At 43.4% G+C, this 22,803-nt stretch overlaps 1 protein-coding gene across 2 annotated transcripts in view; it reads left to right on the forward strand.

The window, feature by feature from the left end:
* Nucleotides 1-22,803, forward strand: part of ripor2 (RHO family interacting cell polarization regulator 2) — a 118,636-nt gene that overhangs the window by 70,308 nt on the left and 25,525 nt on the right. For both annotated transcript variants that reach the window (XM_084081342.1, XM_084081343.1), the window contains exons 2-6: nt 2,884-3,004; nt 15,354-15,509; nt 15,754-15,832; nt 16,183-16,206; nt 16,916-16,969. In XM_084081342.1, coding sequence (XP_083937468.1) covers nt 2,884-3,004; nt 15,354-15,509; nt 15,754-15,832; nt 16,183-16,206; nt 16,916-16,969 — 434 coding nt within the window. The remainder of the gene's footprint in view (nt 1-2,883; nt 3,005-15,353; nt 15,510-15,753; nt 15,833-16,182; nt 16,207-16,915; nt 16,970-22,803) is intronic.

Below are 22,803 nucleotides of genomic sequence, written 5' to 3' on the forward strand. Positions count from 1 at the left end.
CCCAAAGGGAAATGTGTTTCAGATGGCTTCTTAAACAAGGTTGTTATTACCCTGCTTGAACCCAAAACAACCTCAGCATTGACAAAAACACCACACAAAAAAATCTAAGGCACTAGTGTCTGATCTTTTCCCTCGAACATATAGTTTTCGACCCCAAATTAAAGAATAAATACATGGGGAAAATATGTTATTTTGTCGTTTTTATCAAATATTTTGTTTTACACTTATTGTCAGGCAAACACAAAGGAGGGAGCGCACACCTGTGTTGATGAGGTGCTGACCACGGCAGGTAATAGTATTGAAAAGGATGACGCCGCACAGCTCTTAGCCACGATGCAAAAGTTTATTAAAAGAAACCAACGTCTCGACATTGTAGTCTTCCTCAGGGTTCACACTTATTGCACATAGCACCTTCAAGCACCCCAAAGCATACTATGAGACCACGGTATGACCAATGTACACACACTGTGTTATTCCCTTCGCTCATGCAATACTCGTTGTACATTGACAGAGTACTTTAGTGCAGTACCCATTATCATAGTACTTGGAGGCAAAGTACTTGGATGTCAGCACAGTCGACACCAACACTTTATTTTGTTTTGGGGCGGGATACGTTGAGGACAATGTAACCTGGCGCTGTTGCTGTTTTTCTGCATAGTGCAGGAATCTAGTTGTATAGGTGTATACTGTTCTGTATTGAGGCTGCTTCTTACTGTTTTTCTTGACTTTGTATTGCTGTATACGACAGTACTTTCCTTACTCTGTACATGTAACTCTTAACTGCTGTGCTGCCTCTGGGCGACTGAAATTCCCCCGCGGGATCAATAAAGGTATCTTATCTATCTACTATGACGGTATAATGTTGACATCATATAAAGGACACAGACAGACATACGGCAGACACACTGGCAGATACACGGCAGGCAGACAGACAGACAGACAGACAACTGCTGGTCCAACCGAATTCCCACTCGGCACAACACACCCTCCTTGGCGATAGTTGGAGTCGATCGGACAGTGTTCAAGTTATGCACAAAACAGACACACACACACACACACACACACACACACACACACACACAGATTACATGCATTATAGAAGGATTGCTGCTATGCTTTATTATGCCCTTTGTTATTGTTTATTATTGTTGCTACAAATGTGAGGGATCAAAACCAAATCATTTGGTGGTGGGTGGTGGGGGGGATTTCAATGCTGCATCTAAGGTTATGTCAACATTGTGCAACCACATTGTCAGTCTCTGTCAGTCCTGGTGGAAAAACATGGACAGATGACACAAAGGGCCTCACTGTGTACACACACACACACACACACACACACACACACACACACACACACACACACACACACACACACACACACACACACACACACACACACACACACACACACACACTCAGGGGCCTCCACGTGCACAGAGTGTTATTGGTGGTAACACCTGACAGAAGGTGTAGGAACACAGACTTGTGAAAGAACTGTTTCAGTGTGTTGACCAATGTTGCCATGTCTGCTTATTATGCGACTTGGGGCTTGTTTTTCTGTAAAGTGGCTTGTAAATATTGGTAGTTGCGGGTTGCGTTTTTTTTGGGGCTTGTTTCTGAAGTGTAGTTGCTTATTTGGACTTGCTGTCTAATGTTTAAACCAGCGGTACTCGTAACTCAAATAATGTCATGTCAAGGACACCCGATTTAATATGTATTTGTCCACGGAACCCCATCTGATTTTTTTTTGTTGTTGTTGAAAATAGCCGATCTACAAGCTGACAACGCGTCACACAACGCGTTGAGAGCTTGTAGATCGACTATTTTCAAATAGCCGATGTATGTAGGTTTAAAGTGCTCTCTTGGCCTAGGTAGCTTCTTTTTGGTCTTTGTGTTCATAGACCTGCATGGTTGCTTGTTTCTCTGGCAAAATGTGGCAACACCGATGTTGACAGGCTTGCCGGGTGACAGACAGGGCCGGAGGAGAGGGAAGAGGAGACATGTTAGCACAGGCTCTGAATGCTGCTAGTCCACATCGCACAGGGCCACCATCATCCTCATCTTCACCATCACCATCATCACTGCCACCGCATTGCTGCTGCTGCGACCGCAGCCGGCCTTGCATTGCACAATGACAACGCACTCCAGTAAAGCATCACCGAAAGAATGTTAGCGGTTTACTCGGGTGTCGGCTGAACTTCAACGCATATGCTTAAGCCTGAATTGTACTTGAAAATAGGCGCATCTACGAGCTCACAGCACGTTGTGATGTGACACGCACACGCCTCTGTGAGAGCATTTTTGAAATCCAAAACGAACCATCTAGTGGGTGAATGCGATGGCCTTTTTTTTTGCTACCTTAATTGTGATGTTTCCTCGTAAAACAGAGGCTGGTTGTGTTTCAGCCAATCGCAGTCTCAGCCTTTTCCCCTCTGCCTATGGGATCTAAATGCAACTACAATGCCTTGTCGGCACTCGCCCAGTGCAAGGCAGAGAGCGAGCCAGTGCCGAATCCCGTTTATGTCACTGTGTTGCCTATTTCTCAGCTCAAATGTTTTTTCTGATGCATATTTTAGTGTACTGTTGAACTTTAAAACGAGAACGTTTGTAACGCACCGTCCGGCTGTAATGCATTAGATTCAGATTCAGTAGCAAATACACAAATATTGATATTTCTTCTATATTCTTTGGCATCTATTGGCAATTACATCTCCATTATGACCACGGATCTCCTCCAAAAGTTGAAAAAAAAGCATATTTTTCATCTCATCTTTAAAACTAATTTAAAATGAATTCCTGTGTCTTGGCTGCCTCGTAGAGATGTTACAGTAGCTATAGCCTCTGGGTCCTTCTAACGCTGTGTCTTTTGTCCTCTTCCTCCAGGAGTGTCATCCCGCGTCCCGGAGATCATGGCGGCAGGCACCCACTCCCCTGGAGGACCCAATGGGATCATCCGGAGCCAGTCGTTCGCCGGCTTCAGCACGCTGCAGGAGAGACGCTCGCGGTGAGTATCCAGCCCGCCGTCTTCTTAGCCATGACACCACACTCGGCTTATGCTGGTGGTTCTCCCCTCCCCCAATGGACCCCCCCTAACAGGTCTGTAACTCTAGTGTACAAATGGAAGCAAATGGACCCTTACGGGTCCATTTGCTTCCATTTGTACTCTCTCAGAGTTATGGGGGTCCGTGGCCTAATGCGTACTAAATTGCGGGGTCCTTGAAATAAAATAAATCTGAGACCCACTGGCCTAGGGTACTCCTCATGTCTTTAGAACACAAAATGGTGCTAAATAGCACAAATGTGTGTTTATTTGGCTTGTAATCATAGTGTAACTTTTCTTCGCTGCTACGTAGCACCTGTGTCGTAAGAGCTGCACCTGTGTCAAATCAAATGGTACAAATATATAGGACCATTAGAGGTGTCTAAACTAAGCTGAAGAACCGGAGAACCTGGTTCCCAAAGTGGGCTCCAGGGACCCTCAGGGTTTCTTGAGGGGGTTCCAAATGGACCCTTACAGGTCTGTAACTCTCAGAGTTATGGGGGTCCTTGAAATTATAATGTTTGAGAACCACTGCTGAGGTTGCAACCACCCCAAAGCACTGAAGAACCACCATTTGTTTGTGTGGAGCCAAAAAACAACCAGAAAACGTGGTAGCCATGTCGAAATGGCACAGAGTTATAAGTGAAGCCGCTGACCCTTGCACTTGTCCCACCACAAGGAAGTGGCATTTCGGTGTTTTTAGCACCAAACTAGACAAACCTATGGACAGAGTGACAAAGAAAATGACTCATAAAGATAGTTTTGCATGCACTTTGTGCTTCTCAGCTAGAGGTGCAGAAAGTACAGTTGGAGAGCTTTGTTGAAAGCCAAAGCTTCGGAAGAAATCCACCATTGTTCCAGTTTGTTCTCATTTTTGATATCTTTCGTTCTTTCAAAACGTGTGAATTTTGGTTCGAGGAACAGAAAATGAGCTTCACTGTCGTTGTTATAACACAGCTCATCTTGGCGTTTTAATTTTGTAGCTGTGACAGTCGCCCATTCCATAAGCTGCAGCCAGCAAGCCTCAGCAGGCCTCCAGGTCCCAGCGAGGAGGATTAAATATTCTCAGGAGATGATAGAACCAGTTCATGTCTGTTACGTAACAATGTGCCGCCACCCCGTCTCCCGTTCCCTTGTGCCTAAATTGGGTCTAAAAATCATTAACCCATTAAGACCGGGAACGCATTGTCATTGTCATTTTTGAGATTTCTTTGGCTATTCAAAAATAGCAGATATACAAGCTCATAGCGAGCTTGTAGATCTGCTATTTGTTTGAAAAATTGTGGAAGGTTTGTGCAAATCTTTGAATATATATTTCTTTAAAACATTTGTAACTCTGTTACAACTTCTGGGGGTCCCTGGAACTAAATATTTTGAGATGTGGGTCTGCGGCCAAATACATATTATTTTGGGGGTCCTTGACATGAAAAAGTTTGAGAACCACGGATATAGAAACATACGTTTCTCAAAAAAAGGTAGGATTTTGAAGACATTTGTAGAATCCCCAGAAGCAAAGATTTGAGTTACAAATGATTGCTTTAAAAATATATATATACTGTATATTCAAAGATTTGCACAAATTGTCAAGATTAAAACAAAAAAAAAGCAGATCTACACGCTCATAGTGCAGCACTTGGTGCCGCTCTACGAGCTTGTAAATCTGCTATTTTTGAATAGCCCAAAGAAATAAAAAATGACAGAGATGCGTTCCCGGTCTTAACAGGTTAACGCGGGAAGTAGTTTTAACAGCTCCGCCGAATGTTCCCCTCACTCCGACTAACACCCCCCACGCATCCCCTGAGATGATCTTGCTTTGGTCTCCAACAAGAGGGGGGGATCTATTACGTTGCCTTCTGGAAATCGTTGCTGTCGGGCAGAAACCTCCTATCTCCATGTTCTAACTTTTCGTGTTTTTTCGTGAATTAACGCCCCACTTGATCATACTACAGCGTCACACAAAAGCATCAAAAGTAGCAGATCTACAAGCTCGAAACGCGGCGCAAATCTGCTACTTTTGATATTTTTGAATTTTAATCCTGAAAACTGTTTGGATATATGTGAGGTTTCCACCCCGACGGAGACGAAATATAATTTTGTCACTGTCTTTCAGAAACCTTGTATCTCCATATATTTCATCATTTTTTTCATAAATGAATGCCACGTTTTACACTTTGTCAAATGACAGTATCGCACTAAAGTAGCGAAAATAACCCGTCTACAAGCTCACAACATGTCACATTGCCTATTTGATCTATTTCTGAAATATTGAACCAATGAACAGTATTCACAAGAGCGTGTGACTAAATAATAACTACATTGGGATCCATTGGATTATTTTTCCGTCTCCTGAAAAGTAACAGGTTTTGGACGTACGAGGTTTCCACCCGACAGCGAGGATTATCCTAGGTACGGGCGTTTGGGTGCAGACAGAGTCTTTTTGAGCCATGGCTGTGAATAGAATGGAGGTAATTGGTTGGAATGAATGCGGTGTGGGCGAAGTGACAGCGTGTGACGTTCTGCCTTTCTGCTAATGAGCACGGTGCAGAGGTGTGCGTATAGGACTTGAAGGCCACCGAGGTGTGTGTGTGTGTGTGTGTGTGTGTGTGTGCGTGTGTGTGTGTGTGTGTGTGTGTGTGTGTGTGTGTATGGCGCTCGATCCGTGCCACGTCAAACCTTGACGCGTCACATGAACGCGTGATTTTTGTATTGCTCTGCACTGTACCGTGTGAACTTGTTATTATTTTCCCATTGACTCACAATGGGTACGCGACGCGATGGGACGTGCATGCGTGCACGCGTACCCTTCCCCCGTGCCCTACGCGGGTTACACGTTAACACTTAGTTTATGCGTTTTTAGCGAACGCACGCATCAACGCATGCATTTTTTTTTGGGTCACGCGACTACAGGAGGCAGGCAATGAGGGCTGCACAAAATCACACGTGAATATTGTTGATGCACAGCACCGTGCGTGCGTGTGTGTGCATGACAGATGACTGTCAAATAAACCGTCATGGTGATTATAGCGTGTGTGTGTGTGCAGTGTTATCAAAATAGACCGTCACACGTGATTGTTGTTGTTTCACAGCACCGTACGTGCGTGTGACACGTTCTATATAAAGTAGCTACACTTTAATACGAATAATAAAGATCATCTCTCATCTTAGGCCTACCTCATGAATGAGTTTGTGCGCAGATCCAGGCTCCATTAAAGGCTTGCATTTATTCTATGATGCTTTTTGTCCCCATATAGAAGCTACTGTATTCATCTTTAAAACTCGTGTGAAACTTTCATCAGAAGTCCATCATTTGGGGTTTATTGGTCAGTCAAAGAGACAAGGGCCACATGGGCAGACCATGAAGTGCTGTGGGCATATAACTGTCATTGCGCACGGCGGCCTCTCCAGCACCTCAGGTTGACACAATTATAAATAATTATAGCCTATAATAAAAAGCTATGCAGATGGATGGATCATGGATGCTCTATTGATAATCAAAATGCGGGAGAACTTGCGACCAGCGGTGTCCACAATCTCCACATTATCCCCCCTCATATAAACTTGGGTGCAAAATATGGCATAACTGACCGGTGATTAGCCTACCAAGTCCGATCCAATTCAAACATGTCTGCGACTGCAACTTAATTTGGTTCATAAAAACACAGTCTAGGGGAATTATGAAAATGTACTTAAAGTACCAAAAGTAGGCTAGAAGTAGGCTACCCATTTCACAAGTTTTCAAATAAAATATAAAAATCAGCAGATCTACAAGCGGAGGGTCACTGGACATGAACGCGGCTCCTGCCCGCAACAAAAAAAAAGACGAGAGAGAAAGGGGAAGAGAGAGAGAGAGAGGGGGGGAGAGAGAGAAAGATAGAGAGAGAGAGGGGGAAGAGAGAGGGGGGGGGGGGAGAGAGAGAGAGAGAGAGAGAGAGAGAGAGAGAGTCACGGCCCTCTCAATCAATCAATCTCGAAAGCAGTCCAAGTTCATGTTCAGTTCAATACCATTGCTGTTGCAAATTCCAAGCCATATTGAAGTATAGGATAATCCACAATGAAATGATCGTCCCGTGGTGATTGATCACAGAGTAATATTGTGGCTTTTCCAACAATCTAAAACTAAAGCCACAGTTTTTGATCAGGGGGCAGGCTGGCAGGGGATGTATGTATAGTCTCGTGTCTCGCTTTGTTTAGGCTATACAATTAATCGCAGAAATCCAAGAAGTTGCATCAATCACTCCACAATGCGTCGAATCGCCATGCATTGTGAGCTTGTAGATCGGCTATTTTCAAATGGCCGAAATGTGTATAGGGCTGAAGTTAGCCCTGAAACATGACTGTCATACCATGACAGTCATGGTGCCATGTCCCCCCAGTTTATAGCGGTGTTCGATTTTTTTTTACATTGCCAACTCTCACATGTACACAAACGTTCAGATTTCAAATATAAAGTGCTTACCCCTGAGCCACGGATGTTACAGGGCGATCCGGACCGCGATAAGTACCCGTATCTCCCGTATTGTTAAATAAAAAGCATTTTATCCCATCGCCAGCCTTTTCCTTTTTTTTGGGTAATGTATCAGAGTGCAATACACCTCCCAACCATTAGTGTCGCATGGTTGAAAGTATCGGAGAAAAATTGGAGAAAATGGCTGGCGATCGGATTTTTTTATTGAACAATACGGGAGATACGGCTACTTATCGCGGTCTGGATCGCCTTGTAACATCCATGGCTCGGGGTTAAGCACTTTATGTTTCAAATCTGAACGTTTATGTTCATGTGAGAGTTGGCAATGTAACAACAATCGAACACCGCTATAAACCAGGGGGACATGGCACCATGACGCTTGCGTCATGAGAACCATGGCGAGGGCTGAAGTGTGTTAGTGATAATAACCAATTACCAAGATATAACAAGTAGGCTACTAACTAAAGTTTTCAAATAATTATAGTGGAATAGGCTAAAAAGTACAATATTTGCCTCTAAGATGTAGTGGAGTAGGAGTAAAAGTATTGAAAATTGGAAATAATCTAGTAAAGTAAAATTACCTCAAGATTGTACTTAAGTAGGCCTACAGTACTTGAGTAAATGTACTTAGTTAGTTACTTTACACCACTGCGAGAGAGAGGGGCTCGAGTCGCAAAGCGAGTTAATTCAGCCAAAATCTGTCACTTGCGTTTCAAATTGTATTCTTTGATCGGCTGGTGAGTGATATAACTTAACTGTCACAACTTGGTGTTTATAAACATACTTGTGTGTGGATTACGGAGAAATTTGAATGAAGTCTTGATCGGGGAGGCTCTATATACGCACTTATGGATATCTTTATGTCAGTCCGTGCAACGTAAGGTTCGCGGCCCCGGCCGGAGCGGCTTGGAGCGGCAGCCGGTCATTGAGTAAATGTAGGCTACTTTATACTTTACAGGAGGAGGAGTACTTCCAATTTTCAATACTTCTACTTCTACTCCACTACTTCTCAGAGGCAAATATTATACTTTTACTGCACTATAATTATTTATTATATATATAATTATTGTTTACAAAACTCACATTAACCACTTCACACCCCATATAATATACAAGATTTGTATTTGTGAAATGGGACATTCTGCATAATGAATATTAGCCTACTTTCTACTTTTGGTACTTTAAGTACATTTTGGTGCTCCGTGGCGGGGCGGGTTATGAAAAAAACCTGACCCGCGCATCACTGCCCCCCAGAGGTGTCCCCGGACCCCACTTTGAGCACCAATGCGCTCATCTTCAACAGGAGTTGGATGGGATGAATACATAATGAATACATAAACGCATTTTGATTGGTCAAAGGTCTAGCAGTCACCAGCGAATTTCCGCAAAATATGACTGCTGTCCGAATAAATAAAAGACGCATTTTCGAATTAATGAGGCCATAACATAACATAAATAATGGGAACAAACGATACCGAACAAACTTCAGTAATATTGCTCTGGCGGAGCTGCAGCTGATATAGATATAGAATGGCCACTCCGGTTGGGTCTCAGAAGTGTGTGAGTGATACACGTAAATTATATAATTAATTTGGCCTGCAATTATCTAATGCTGCCAGAGAGAACCACAATGTTTTCTATTTCTCGCAAAAGTCTAGAAAGACATGTGTCCATGGCACGTCAGTGCGCCCCAGCCATGATTTTTTATTGTATAAGGCATGGGCATTTTAGCATTTTTGGTTGTGCATGTTATAGTGCCCTTGATATCAAAACGTTTCCCCGTTAGTGGTGCGTAAAAGTGTGGTTCTTTTCGGTGAAATGACATTGTGCGCATCGGGCGCATCTGCTTTCGGGGATTTGAGTCAAAAATGATGATTCTGGCATTTTAGGGATGAGATCTGATTTGACAACTGTTTGTCTTATATTAGGAGGATGTTTGTAGACAACCCTGGGCATGTCCTTGAAAGTAGTGGCCAATTTTGGGTCGCTACTGAGGATATACCAATGTTCCTTTATTGTGCGTTCAAACTCCTTACCGGGCTGAATATTGTACAATGCATAAGGGAGCGTTACATGGGGAGGCGTCCTGTTCGGACTGTAGGGTATAGTCCGAACGAGTCTGTTTGGTCTGGAGTCACCTGAATACAGGAAAATTAACTAGAGAGTTCACAGAATAAATACAATTTTGAATTAGAGCAATCTCTTGAGAAATGACATGGCGTCGGGGAACTGAGGCAAGAGGAGGCATCATAACATACACCGGACCCGACATTGGTATCATAGGCCTACTGTAGGCATAGGCCTATAGCTTTGTATTGCCTTGAAATAAAATATTATTTGACAGACATGGCTATAGCCTACATGTTACTGATTATTTGGAATGTTATATTATTGCAACCGCTGCAATATTGATTGTAATGGATGCATAAAACTCAATGGAGGGAAAGGGCGCGCACAGTGCACCATGCGTAATGGAGCGAGGGAGGGAGTGCTATGACATATAACAACGGTAATAACAACGGTTATAACAACGGACTAATGTTAAAGTCCGTTGTTACTCACGCCATAATCCTCTCAGGAGCATTGCATGTAAAATCCAAGATATATACAGTCAATATAGTCTAATAGGCTGCTTTTAAATCTACAATAAAATGACAACGGATTGTCCCCTCTCCTGCTTGTCGTTCCGTGATGATTTTTACTTTTTTCTCACCATCATGCACTCTTATAATATCAACCATTAAGCACAGTCAGCTGGCTGGTGTCAATTATCTTTCTATACTCAATGACAGCTGCATGGAGGAGACTCAGGAGAGTAGACCTCAAAACAATAAAATAACCAAATAAATATCCTAGGCTAAATTTCGTATACCGGGCAATTATATCAATGAGAGAGCGAGAACGAGAGAGAGAGAGAGAGAGAGAAACGGAGCGAACGGAACCATTCAACACCATACAGGTTCGGTTTAGCTCAGGATAGACAATTCATATTTTTTTCCTGCCCTTTGATAGGCTATACTGAGAGAACATTAAATTACAACTAGATAGATACAGTGAGTGTGTCCAATCCTACTACAACAGCACTACAAGGGACATTCATTCCAATATAAAATAAAGTTGCAGCGGGGATATCATTAGGCTATACATTAGAGGCAGCTGTGCATCATTGTTAAAGTAACACATTTAACATTCGACCCATGAACTTCGACGCTGACGGCCCCAACGGAGGTTGCACCCTCCGTTTTTAAAAAGAATCCTGCAAGGATGACAGACCCTGCATTCAACCCGTGTGTGCACCGTGCGCTACTCTGCGCAGAAAGAGGGTTCTCGTCACAGTGAATGAGTTACAGCATGTTTCAAAGCTTTTTCATAATAATACAAGAACAACGTGACATTCGGCATAATGAGTAGCCTATACGTTCTACTTAAGTATATTTTGATGCCAATACTTTTGCCATAAATGAGCGTGCCTTCTTTCATAGACTGTAAGTGTTGCGCTCTCTCTCTCTCTCTCTATCTCTCTCTCTCTCTCTCTCTCTCTCTCTCTCTCTCTCTCTCTCTCTCTCTCTCTCTCCATTTATTATAATGACCATGAGCGGTCCGGTGTTTATGTATTATTATTTATTATCATAATGACCATGTGCGAATGCGCAGTGACGTCATCGTACCTACATGAGAAATGTGACAAGTATTATAGGCTAGTTTTACCGTGTCTGGTACCAATACAAAAAAATAAACTGGTCTGAAATAGATAAATATATAGCTTACAATGGCGAAACAATATTATTTATTATTATTAGGCTATTTAGTTAATTTAATGCGGGGTATTTAGAAACAAATATTAATATCTAAATTGTATCAATGCCACTAACCTGGATACATGGATGTGATAATAATTTTATATTTTTTAGGCTACACGATCACACAACGCGATGCAGCACATATATCAGGCCTCAGGCGTTCACATGATGCGGTGCAGCACACCACAATAATCACGCCTGCTTTCTGCGCTGAACGCACGCACACACGCACGCACGCACGCATAAAAAAAAAACAAGTCACATTACACGACACGTTCACACGCTGATGCAACACGTCACGCTTGCTTTCGTGTAGTGTATGCGCAGAACGCACGCACACACGCACGCACGCACGCATTAAAAAAAATCACACGTTCATGTGACGCGTCAAGGTTTGACGTGGCACGGATCGAGCGCCATAGGTGTGTGTGTGTGTGTGTGTGTGTGTGTGTGTGTGTGTGTGTGTGTGTGTGTGTGTGTGTGTGTGTGTGTGTGTGTGTGTGTGTGTGTGTGTGTGTGTGTGTGTGTGTGTGTGTGTGTGTGTGTGTGTGTGTGTGTGTCTGTGTGTGTGGGGGGCTTCATGTATCGTTGCGTTGTCTCTCGTTATGCGTGTGTGTTGGATGTGTGCACGGCTGTGTATGTGTGACTGTTTGGTGTTGTGTGTGCATGAAGGGCCATATATATTGTGTGTGTGTGTGTGTGTGTGTGATTGCGATTGCATGCATTCTAGTCAGTGAGCAAGCACTTTCCATGTCTGAACCCATGATTACTTTATGTTGTGCATATGCATGCATGAGCATGACTGGTTGTGTGTGTGCAGTGCACGAAGTGCGTGCAGGTCTGTGTTTACGTGCATTCTAGTGTTAGTGTCTGTCTGCACGCTTGTGATCTACAAGCTCACAACGTGTTGCAGTGCGACGCGCTGTGAGCTTGACGATCAGCTAATTTCAGTGCATGATATGGGTGTGCAAATAAGTAAAAATCTGGCTTTCTGTTGTGCGTGCATGTGTGTGCGTGCGTGCACGGACGTTTATGTGCACAAGCATTCATAAATGAGGATATAATGTGTGGAATTGCATTTGAACGCTGTGTGTGTGAGTGTCTGCCAAGGCTGCACAGTGTTGTCACTCAGTGTGCCCTAGATTTATATACAGCTTAGTCCAGTGTTTTTGTTCTTCTTGTTTTCCCTGGTATCCCAATCTACACCGAAAAACCATGTAGCATTGTAACATTCCCTGTACCCAGGTTACCAGGTAACATTGTAACGTTACCTGGCTGTGGTGTATGTCATAATAGGCTTACCTTGCTATACTGACTGTCTTGCATCAGGCAGGATGTACAGTATACAGTATGGTGTATATGTCTGTATACTTTATTATTTATTGATGGTGTCTTCTTGTTCTGCACCAGGCGGGGTGACTGTATAGGGTGTGTACGACTGTGTACTTTCATTAATAATTAGTTTGAGAGTGTCTTTATTTTGATGTTACTCCTCTGTACCTACTGTATTTCTATGCCCTGTACTTGTAACTTTTACGGCTGTGCCTGAATTTCCCCCACGGGATTAATAAAGGTATCTATCTATCAAGCAGACAGATAGATGGATAAGTGCTCTGGCCTCCCAGCATGTGCACTTAAGCCTTTCCACAACGACGCTCCACACGTCCCAGACTCTTCTCCCTTCTGGCTCCGTCCCAAACTGGGGAACAAACTCCACATTGCAGTTAGAACTGCTGACTCAGTCCCAATTTTCCGCCGTAATCTGAAGACCTCACCTCTTCAGACTCCACCTTAGCCCGTAGCACTTACTTGACCTAAGCCCCAGGCTTATGCAACGGTTAAAATGTAATTTAGATAGCATGTTATTTAGACAGATGCCAGGTTCAGTTGTTGACCTACAGTAGCATCCTATAGTTTGTATAGTTTGAATGTACAGATATTTGTAATATTATACTGTTTAGACTGATGATGGGGTCGTGGTTTACCTGTGATCCTAGATTACTGAGGCACTACACTGTCTCTCTGCATTTGATGTGTGTGTTTACCTTGCTTACTGTAAATCTGGATTAAGCCTCTGCTAAATGCCTAAATTGTAGCAGATCTCTTTCCACTCTATCGGAGTTACAGACTTGTAACTCCCCAAGGACCCCTGGGGGTCCCTGTAACCCATGTTAAGAACTGGCCTAGCGTACACTGCAGTGGTGTCTTCGGCGTGCAGCATGGTGGCCCGTCGCCGTGTCTCTGAGATGCCTGCGGGAGCTCAGCGGAAAATGTAATTTGTCAGCTAAATGTGTTTGAAAGGGTTTAAAAACTACAGCTCTACGTGAGCATCGAGATGCTTGTGTGACGTGAAGTAGCAAGATGGGAATGGAACGGATCGCAACATGAAGTAGTAGGCTCATAAAATGGATTATTAGGGCATACATGGGCAACTGGCGGCCCGGGGGCCACATGCGGCCCGTCGGGTTAATATGGGAATACTGATATATTATTGATTTCAGCTGTTACAATTCCAAACATGCAAACATGACACGTTTTTAAGTAATTCAGTCCATATGAGTAGCTTAATGAGTAGTATTACAATTCTATTGTCTTTTTTATGTCCAGTGTATTTGTATTTAAGTTCAAAAAGTTAACATAAGTATTACTAAATGTATTTCAAAATTAAAGAAAAATGTGACTTTTCAGGATTCCAATTCAAAAATAGCAAAAGAAAAACAGGATTCCAATTCAAAAATAGCAAAAGAAAAACAGGATTCCAATTCAAAAATAGCAGATCTACAAGCGACGCGTTTTGAGCTTGTAGATCGGCTATTTTTACTACTTTTGTGTGACATAGAATGGCGAAGTACGGCATTCATTTACAAAAACGTTGAAATATGGAGATAAGAGGTTTCTGCCCGACAACAACAATATGCAATGTGGCCCTCTGAAGTGTGTGTGGACATATAGTGGCCCTCTCCATCATCAACGTTGCCAACCCCTGGATTAGGGGCTGTGTGTCTCCACAGAGAACACCTTTTTGAGCTGAGGAGCGCTTTGGACATCATGTCTGTAAGCGTTCGATGCCCGCACTATCCACCATTGAGGCGCTCACTGCTCATACATCCTGTCATCTGCGTTCTTAGCACGTGATTAGCTTAGCTGAAACAACAGTAAACAAGGGCTTCTCATGGTTGTGGTAACGATTCGACGTGGGGTCGTAAATGACCGGGTTATCAGACACAGCCAGGAGGAACAAAAGAGCAGCGCTCCTCTCCAGCTTGAAGCGCCCAGGGGCACTGCGCCAAAAAAACACCAGGCGCTGAAGTGCGATGGTAGGCGCTGGAAAGAGGAGCGTACCAGCGTCTTTCTCTTTACCATAGAAATGCAGGTCTGACTGAAGCTGCCAGCTCAAAAGGCGATCTACGTGGACACGGCCCAATGTTACTTTGTTGTTGTGTGATTTATGTATGTGTGGGTACTTTCTATTTCTATAGGCCTACAAAGTGGAGGAACGTTTTCAAGTAATCTGTTAACCTGAAGAGAGTGTGTGTGTGTGTGTGTGTGTGTGTGTGTGTGTGTGTGTGTGTGTGTGTGTGTGTGTGTGTGTGTGTGTGTGTGTGTGTGTGTGTGTGTGTGTGTGTGTGTGTGTGTGTGTGTGTGTGTGTGTGTGTGTGTGTGTGTGTGTGTGTGTGTGTGTGTGTGAGAGAGAAGGGCTTTTGCCGTTGACGTTTGGGCAAATGCGGCCCCCTTTCAAACACTTTACGGACTAAGTGTTCTGACATTTTCAACATGGCAAAAGAGTGTACCTGCATGGAGCAACAACAAATCTTTTCCTTCAGAAGCGCAAAGAACTGAATCAACGCTGTGGAAGCCAGCCTCTGACTGACCCATTATATTGTGTGTGTGTGTGTGTGTGTGTGTGTGTGTGTGTGTGTGTGTGTGTGTGTGTGTGTGTGTGTGTGTGTGTGTGTGTGTGTGTGTGTGTGTGTGTGTGTGTGTGTGTGTGTGTGTGTGTGTGTGTGTGTGTGTGTGTGTGTGTGTGTGTGTGTGTGTGTGTGTGCAGGTGTAACTCGTTCATGGGTAACTCTGCGGTGCAGAAGAAGCCTCAGTCGAAGCCCAAGAAAGCCCACCTGTCAGGACACAAGGGGGGCAGCGCCTCCAGAGAGCCTCAACCCAAAAGACTGGAGGACGTCTACACTGCACTGAAACAAGGCCTGGAGTGAGTAGACATTCTCTGTTATACTGTTTGTTTGTTGTAGTTGTCAGGTTATCTAACTAACTTTTTAGACCAGATATCATCATTACTAATAATTGTGAAATCTGGAGTGTTCATTTACCTCTGAAAGTTAAACTTTGTTTTTGCTGTGGAAACAAGACCATTACTTTTCAATTGTGAAGAAAACAAAAATACCTATGCATACAAACGTATGATTTAATGTGCTGTCTCTGTCTCTCTCTGTCAGTGAGTATCTGGAAGTCCATCAGACAGAGTTGGACAAACTCACCTCGTTGATGAAGGACATGAAGAGGAACTCTCGCCTGGTGAGACATGACCTCTCAGCTGTCCAACCCCGTCCAAACTGTCATAACTGTTTTTGAAATAGGCTTAACTGGTCACTTTTATTGCCTACTTTTTCTCGAAGATAACGCCTCTGATGAACCGGTGGAAGACCGGATGGCATTAGGGCTAAATTGTTCGAAAACCAAATTAGCCATTCAAAAGCTCTCCGTTTCTTACAATAGATGACACTCCAAGCCTACTTGAGGTGGAAATTGGAAATTAGATCAAAGCCAAAAAGTATCATTCAGCAATGTACCTCCATGTTTCCTGTGTCTTTATTTACTGAGATCAGACTTGTTAATAACACAACATCCTTGTGTTTTCTCTCCAGGGAGTACTGTATGATCTGGACAAGGTGAGTTATGGGTTTCTATGTTTTATTTTTAAGTTATAACCCAATATCCTAGTGGTGAACAGTGTCCCTAAGTTGGCCTCAGTCATTGACTCTATGAAAATGTCCAGGTGTTCAGGCCATGAGCCACCAGTTAGGAGATGTAGAAATAAAGAACATAATATTTTCTTAATGCTAAGCAGAGAAGAACAAGCTTACAGGTATACACGTGTACAAGAACAGGCTTTTACAGGCTGTGTGCTACTGTATAGGGAACACAAAGCCTGATTTATGCTTCGTCGTATGATGTTATTTGCCTAAAAAAGCAGATCTACAAGCTCACATTGATGCGTTGTGAGCTTATAGATTGGCTATTTTCGGTGTACAACGATATTGACTTAATCCACAGACCTTTTAAGATGGTGTGGAACAAGTATCACTTTTCCCCCAACATAATTATGATTATAAATAACAATTTCAATAATATTGGTGGTTCCATAATATTTTCTTTTGTTCTCTGAAAGCTGACAGCCACCACTATCTGTGCTTTTGTTGTTTGGTAAATGTACTTTTTCCCCCTGAAGAATAGCTCGGAGGCAATTATGCAAACTGCATAATTGCTGAAATGAGCAACATTATGAAACAAAGGCGCTGAGAGTGTGACATTAAGGGGCTGAATGTTGTCTTACCTTTTAAGTGTAACAGTGAGTGTGCGTTGTGCCTCTGTCTGCAGCAAATCAAAACCATCGAGCGCTACATGAGACGCCTGGAGTTCCACATGAGCAAGGTAGGTGGCGCTGTTGTGATAATAGTGAACGAGAAACGCTGGTTCTGGGTCAATCTGGGACCCGAAACCTGGTCTTTTTGGTTTTGTCAGTCTGTCTGTCTTAGGTTACGGGGTTCTGTGTGGAAGAGCCACTACAGTGATCGCTATGAACTTGACCAGTGAGACTAACGCTATTTCGCCAACAATGTTGGTGTAACGAAGATATTAGCTTGAAAAAATATATTTTTACATGCACAGTGCATCGTAGGATGCAATAGATTTTATGTTCGGGAATGTCTTTGGCCTGCTGGCAGTGGGCAGAAGAAATCTTATGCAGCTTGTTGTAGTAGTTTGAGAGATTAGCTGCGGATGGACACACACACACACACACACACACACACACACACACACACACACACACACACACACACACACACACACACACACTTGTATATTACCCAAGACAAACCATAGAAAACCAAGGCCGCCCATCTTGCTTTTACTTCCTGTATCTGTGTGACGTGGGTGGCTGTCCTTAGGAGACCAGAGGCATTGTAGGTTGTGAGTTGTGAGTGACTATTAATTCCAATGGGAGAAGTGAACGTGAGCACAGCTTCTGGCCGGTTCTTTCGCCGGATACAGGATAGGTGGGCACTAGGGACATCTGGGCACCTCGATGTAAAATTGTCTTTTTGAACTTGCACGGTACATCATTATCAGACTTCATCATTATCTTATCCTTCAACGTATTGTTTATGCCCCAAAATGACTGAATATACAGGTTTTGTAGCAATTTGTAGCAATTTTAGAAATGGAAGACCATAATTGTCGAATGTTTAAGCATGTTCTGATCATCCAGGGGTACTCAACAACAAATCTTGAAGGTCCACAAATACGTTTTTGAATAAGGCTAGGGTCCGCACATGCGAGCGCTGCGCGCGCGTGATTCTTTTTTGCGGATTTCGGCGGATTCGGGTACTTTTCCCCCCGTTTTTTGTTAATTTATTTCGGTTTTAGGGTTAGGGGTAGGTTAGGGTTATAGAAATAATTTATTTGGATTTTTTTAATTATTTTTTTTATTATAATTTTCCACTGAGAGGTGTCCCGCAGTCCGATCATGGATCGCGGTCCGCCTGTTGAGTACCCCTGAATGTATACTTTACTTTACATACCAAATATTAGATTTTTTTACATTTTGGAAAAAAATAGCCAATTTAACACCGAGGTGCCCACTCTTCCTTGGTGCCCACCTATCCTGTTACCTACCCACCCATCCCTCCCCCGGACACGGGCCAAGTGTGTTCGTCTAGACACTTAACTCATTCAATGTCTAAAACGTGAATTTTTTTTGGAAAAAAATGTTCAGAACCCAAGATATGATGATTTGAAGATTTGCTCCTCCATTCACTCTTTGTTTAACTTCTTACTGAAAAAGGCTGTATCTCGGCTCCTAAGCACTTTTTTTTTTACAATGAATTTTGGCTGTGGCACTCAGAGCCAAAATACCATAAATAAGCTGGGCACTGAATGAGTTAAGTGACTTGACAAAGCCAAGACGCACCGGATGTCACAGTTTCTGCATGTGCGTCACAACGCGAGTCCCATGTCTTTTTTTTGCTGGAGAGCTTTGCGTGTACAGTAGGATCGCACAACACACAGCATGGTTGTTAGCTAAATCTAGTCATTAAAAAGTCATTAACCTATTAAACCCTACCAGGGCTCTGTACTTCGCCCCCTTACTTTTCCCCCTCCACAGCAAATCTCTTTGCTGAAAATAGCTGACCTACAAGCCCACAGTGAGTTGCGTTGGGACTTGCTGTGAACTTGTAGATCGGCTAACTATAATGTTCACCTACAATGACATCAACAGAACAGGCACGCTAGGGATGACTCAGGCATGCGTCACCTATTATGATTTAATCCGTTGTAAGGACAGAAGGATTCGACAAAAGGATCAGAAGTTAAGCCAGGGATTGAATGGGGGGGAAAGAAAATATCCAAATGTATTGGGAAAAACCCCAGCTGTCTTCAACATACAGCGTTGTGTTTGGAAGTGTGTTGTTGTTATGTTTGGTATGGAGCTGGTGGTTTGTGGTGAGGTGTGGGCGTGGTGCCAAGCCCTATGTGTGTTGTTTGTGAGTCTTCTTTCCTCTTACAGTTGGACTGAATTCAATTAAACGCGACTTGATTGCCTGTGCATTCACAACAAACACTCTGATCATTAACAGAAAAATATATAAACACGACGGAAAAAGAAAAGCAGTACACACAGCTGAGGCAACAAGACAGAATAGTGTAACCAGCAGAGGAATTTCACGGAGGCCATGAAAGCCACAGCCTTATGCTGAAGGACCGTTGTCATGCAAAAGTAGCAAAGTTAGCTGATCTACAAGCTCAAAATGCATCGCAACGTGTTGTGAGCTTGCCTTGTAGATTTGCTATTTTCCCTATTTTTGAAAAGGTTTTGGCCTATAATGACACGTCCAGAATGTCTGTGGGTTTTATAAATATTTAACCAATGAAAAGTATTAACAAGAACTTGTGACCAAATGACTATTGGAACGTACTGTAGCCTTTTTTTCTTCTTTTCGTTTCCTGAAAAGGGAACAGTTTTGGACATACAAGGTGTCCACCTTACAGCAACAATATATAATACATGAATTCCATAACCCTGATTACCAATCACACACACACACACACACACACACACACACACACACACACACACACACACACACACACACACACACACACACACACACACACACACACACACACACACACACACACACACACACACACACACACACACAGTGTTGTTCTAGAGGTAGCCATGGTTACCTGGAGAAGGAGTCTTTCAAATTTTGAAGAGCTCAGGGGAGACATCTACTGGGAGATGTTAACCCTTTACATGTACACACACACACACACACACACACACACACACACACACACACACACACACACACACACACACACACACACACACACACACACACACACACACACACACACACACACACACACACACACACACACACACACACACACACACACACACACACACACACCAATCATTGGACAGGCGTGCTCATGTAGCCAAGTGTTGTGTTGGCATTGAGGATGTAGGTCAAGGCAGTCAGTGGAGCAGAGAGGGAGAGGGGGGATACTTTGATGAGGAACATTGGAGAGGGGCGTGTGTGTGTGTGTGTGTGTGTGTGTGTGTGTGTGTGTGTGTGTGTTCCACTTGAACTTTGATAGCAAATTAGGGAAACGAAACAGATATTCATGCTATGTTCACAACAGTATGCACACACACACACACACACACACACACACACACACACACACACACACACACACACACACACACACACACACACACACACACACACACACTCTCCATTAGCAGATAACCACCAAGTGAGATGAATCAGCCTGCCACAAAACCATTGACTTCAGGTCTAGTGTTTTCACTGTTTGTTTTGGTAGACCAAAAAATCCTCCCTGTCTACCAAAACAATGGTGTTTGCAACAACAGTGCAAACACCAAAATATGGCAATGTGTTTCTGCAGGTAAACACCACCACACCACTCCAGTGGCTGATGACTGCTGGTATCGAGGGAAATTATTAGTAAAAATGTATATCTGTTTTCTTGTTATGTAAACGCAGGGCAAATAAGTAAATTAAAAAAAACTTCTTCCACGCTGTGATGACACGGCCCACATGGCACCAGCCACTCTCTCCCATGTGCCCCGGCCCCCGTTTACAGGATATACAACCAGGGTCAAACAGGAAGTGAGTGTTTTTTTTTTACGAGACAGGTGCTAGCTGTAGGGGTGGGGGTGGGGGGCTGTCATCACCTTTTTATTCTGTCTGTAAAGAGGAACACAGGGCTTTGCACCTCTGACTCAAAGGTAGCGAGACATGAGTACTGTGTGTGTGTGTGTGTGTGTGTGTGTGTGTGTGTGTGTGTGTGTGTGTGTGTGTGTGTGTGTGTGTGTGTGTGTGTGTGTGTGTGTGTGTGTGTGTGTGTGTGTGTGTGTGTGTGTGTGTGTGTGTGTGTGTGTGTGTGTGTGTGTGTGTGTGTGAGTGAGAGAGCCCAGCCCACAGATTACAAATATTTTGACCGATAGTTTGTATAGTTATTATTGTGATTTATATTAGGACACATTTGCGCGTGTAAAGACTAAACGGAGGCGGGGAGGAGGCTTCACATCCACTTTATCCTCTGATCAGTGTCAGAGCTGCCGTGCTCCAGACTGTATGACGGAAAGATTTGAGAATTGTGGGAGGCAACTGTCTGGCTCACGAGACGACACTATGTGTGTCTGTCTGTAGATATCTTAGATCCTTGCTTGTTCTTGACATGCCTCTCTTCACGGTTTGATTTATTTGTATCCTTGCTCTCCCTGTCCCCCCCGCCTTCTTTTCCTTTATCTCTTCATGGAAACATCAAAAACTAAACAAAATGTCACCCACTTCTTTACACTTGTGATGTGACAATAAAGTTGATTCTGATTCAGCTTGACACACTTTACTAGGTGATAACTGTGTGTGTGTGTGTGTGTGTGTGTTACAGTAGGTGTGCGTGTCTGTGTGAGGCAGCTGCAAATGAAATGACCGCCGCGAGGGACGACTAAACAGCCATCTTTCAGCGTGTGTGTGTGTGTGTGTGTTTGTGTGTGTGTGTGTGTGCTCGCGCGCCCGCAGATGTCCAAGATGTAATTGGCACACGAGGAAGTAGCAGGTGGCTTAATTCAAGGCCTATGATGTTATCCTACATGAAATTGGGGGTGTGTGTGTGTGCTAGTATACTTGTGAGAGCCAAATGTCCCCACAACTAGTAAGAACATTTATTGTGAGGACAATCTCCCCGGTCCTCATGAGAGAAATGGTTGTTTTATTGTTGTGGAGTTAGGTTTACAATTAGGAAAGCTGCGCATTAAGTTTTAATGGCGTTGGGGAGTTATGCCTGATTTATAGCGCTGCGCGCCTAAAGGAGCCAATCTATTCTAGATCTGATATTTTCGGCTTTCGGGTTGGGGATTAAATATGGGGGGAGGCGGTCCTCACAAGTATAGTAAAACAAATGTGTGTGTGTCTGCTTTGTGTATACTGTATGTGTGCATCTGTCTGTATGTGTGCGTTCGTGCCTGTTTGCATGTTTACCATGCGCTGGAAAGTGACATTTTGCACGTAATCATGTCGGGTCTTTTTGATGACCCCCCCGCCTCCCTCGTCCCTCTTGTCCTCAGATGTTAATCGACACACGCACACACACACACACACACACACACACACACACACACACACTCACGCCTCCCTAGAGAGGGGTCCGTGTTTGATGTGTTTTTGAAGTGGTCCGCCTGGTTTAATCTCCTTATAATCACTGTGCCTCTGGCATTGTGTGTGTGTGTGTGTGTGTGTGTGTGTGTGTGTGTGTGTGTGTGTGTGTGTGTGTGTGTGTGTGTGTGTGTGTGTGTGTGTGTGTGTGTGTGTGTGTGTGTGTGTGTGTGTGTGTGTGTGTGTGTGTGTGTGTGTGTGTGTGTGTGTGTGTGTGTGTGTGTGTGTGCGCGCGTATATATGAATGTGTAAAAACCCCTGTGATCTGGGATAATGGCCCCAGCTTAAGAGGACCTTCCCCCTTTATCCTAAAGACTCTATGCTATCCACAAGCCTTATACCATCATCTCTACTTTAACTAAACTAAAGCCATACGGTATATATCCTTCATAAACATAGACCATTTTTCTATGATTTCTTTACATTGCTTATATGGTATATACAATATTAACTTGTATTTAAAATATATTATTATTATTTATAAATGTACTAATTTATGAGTAGTGT

The sequence above is a fragment of the Gymnoscopelus microlampas genome (assembly GCF_963454915.1).
Source record: "Gymnoscopelus microlampas genome assembly, chromosome: 15".
Lineage (NCBI taxonomy): Eukaryota > Metazoa > Chordata > Actinopteri > Myctophiformes > Myctophidae > Gymnoscopelus > Gymnoscopelus microlampas.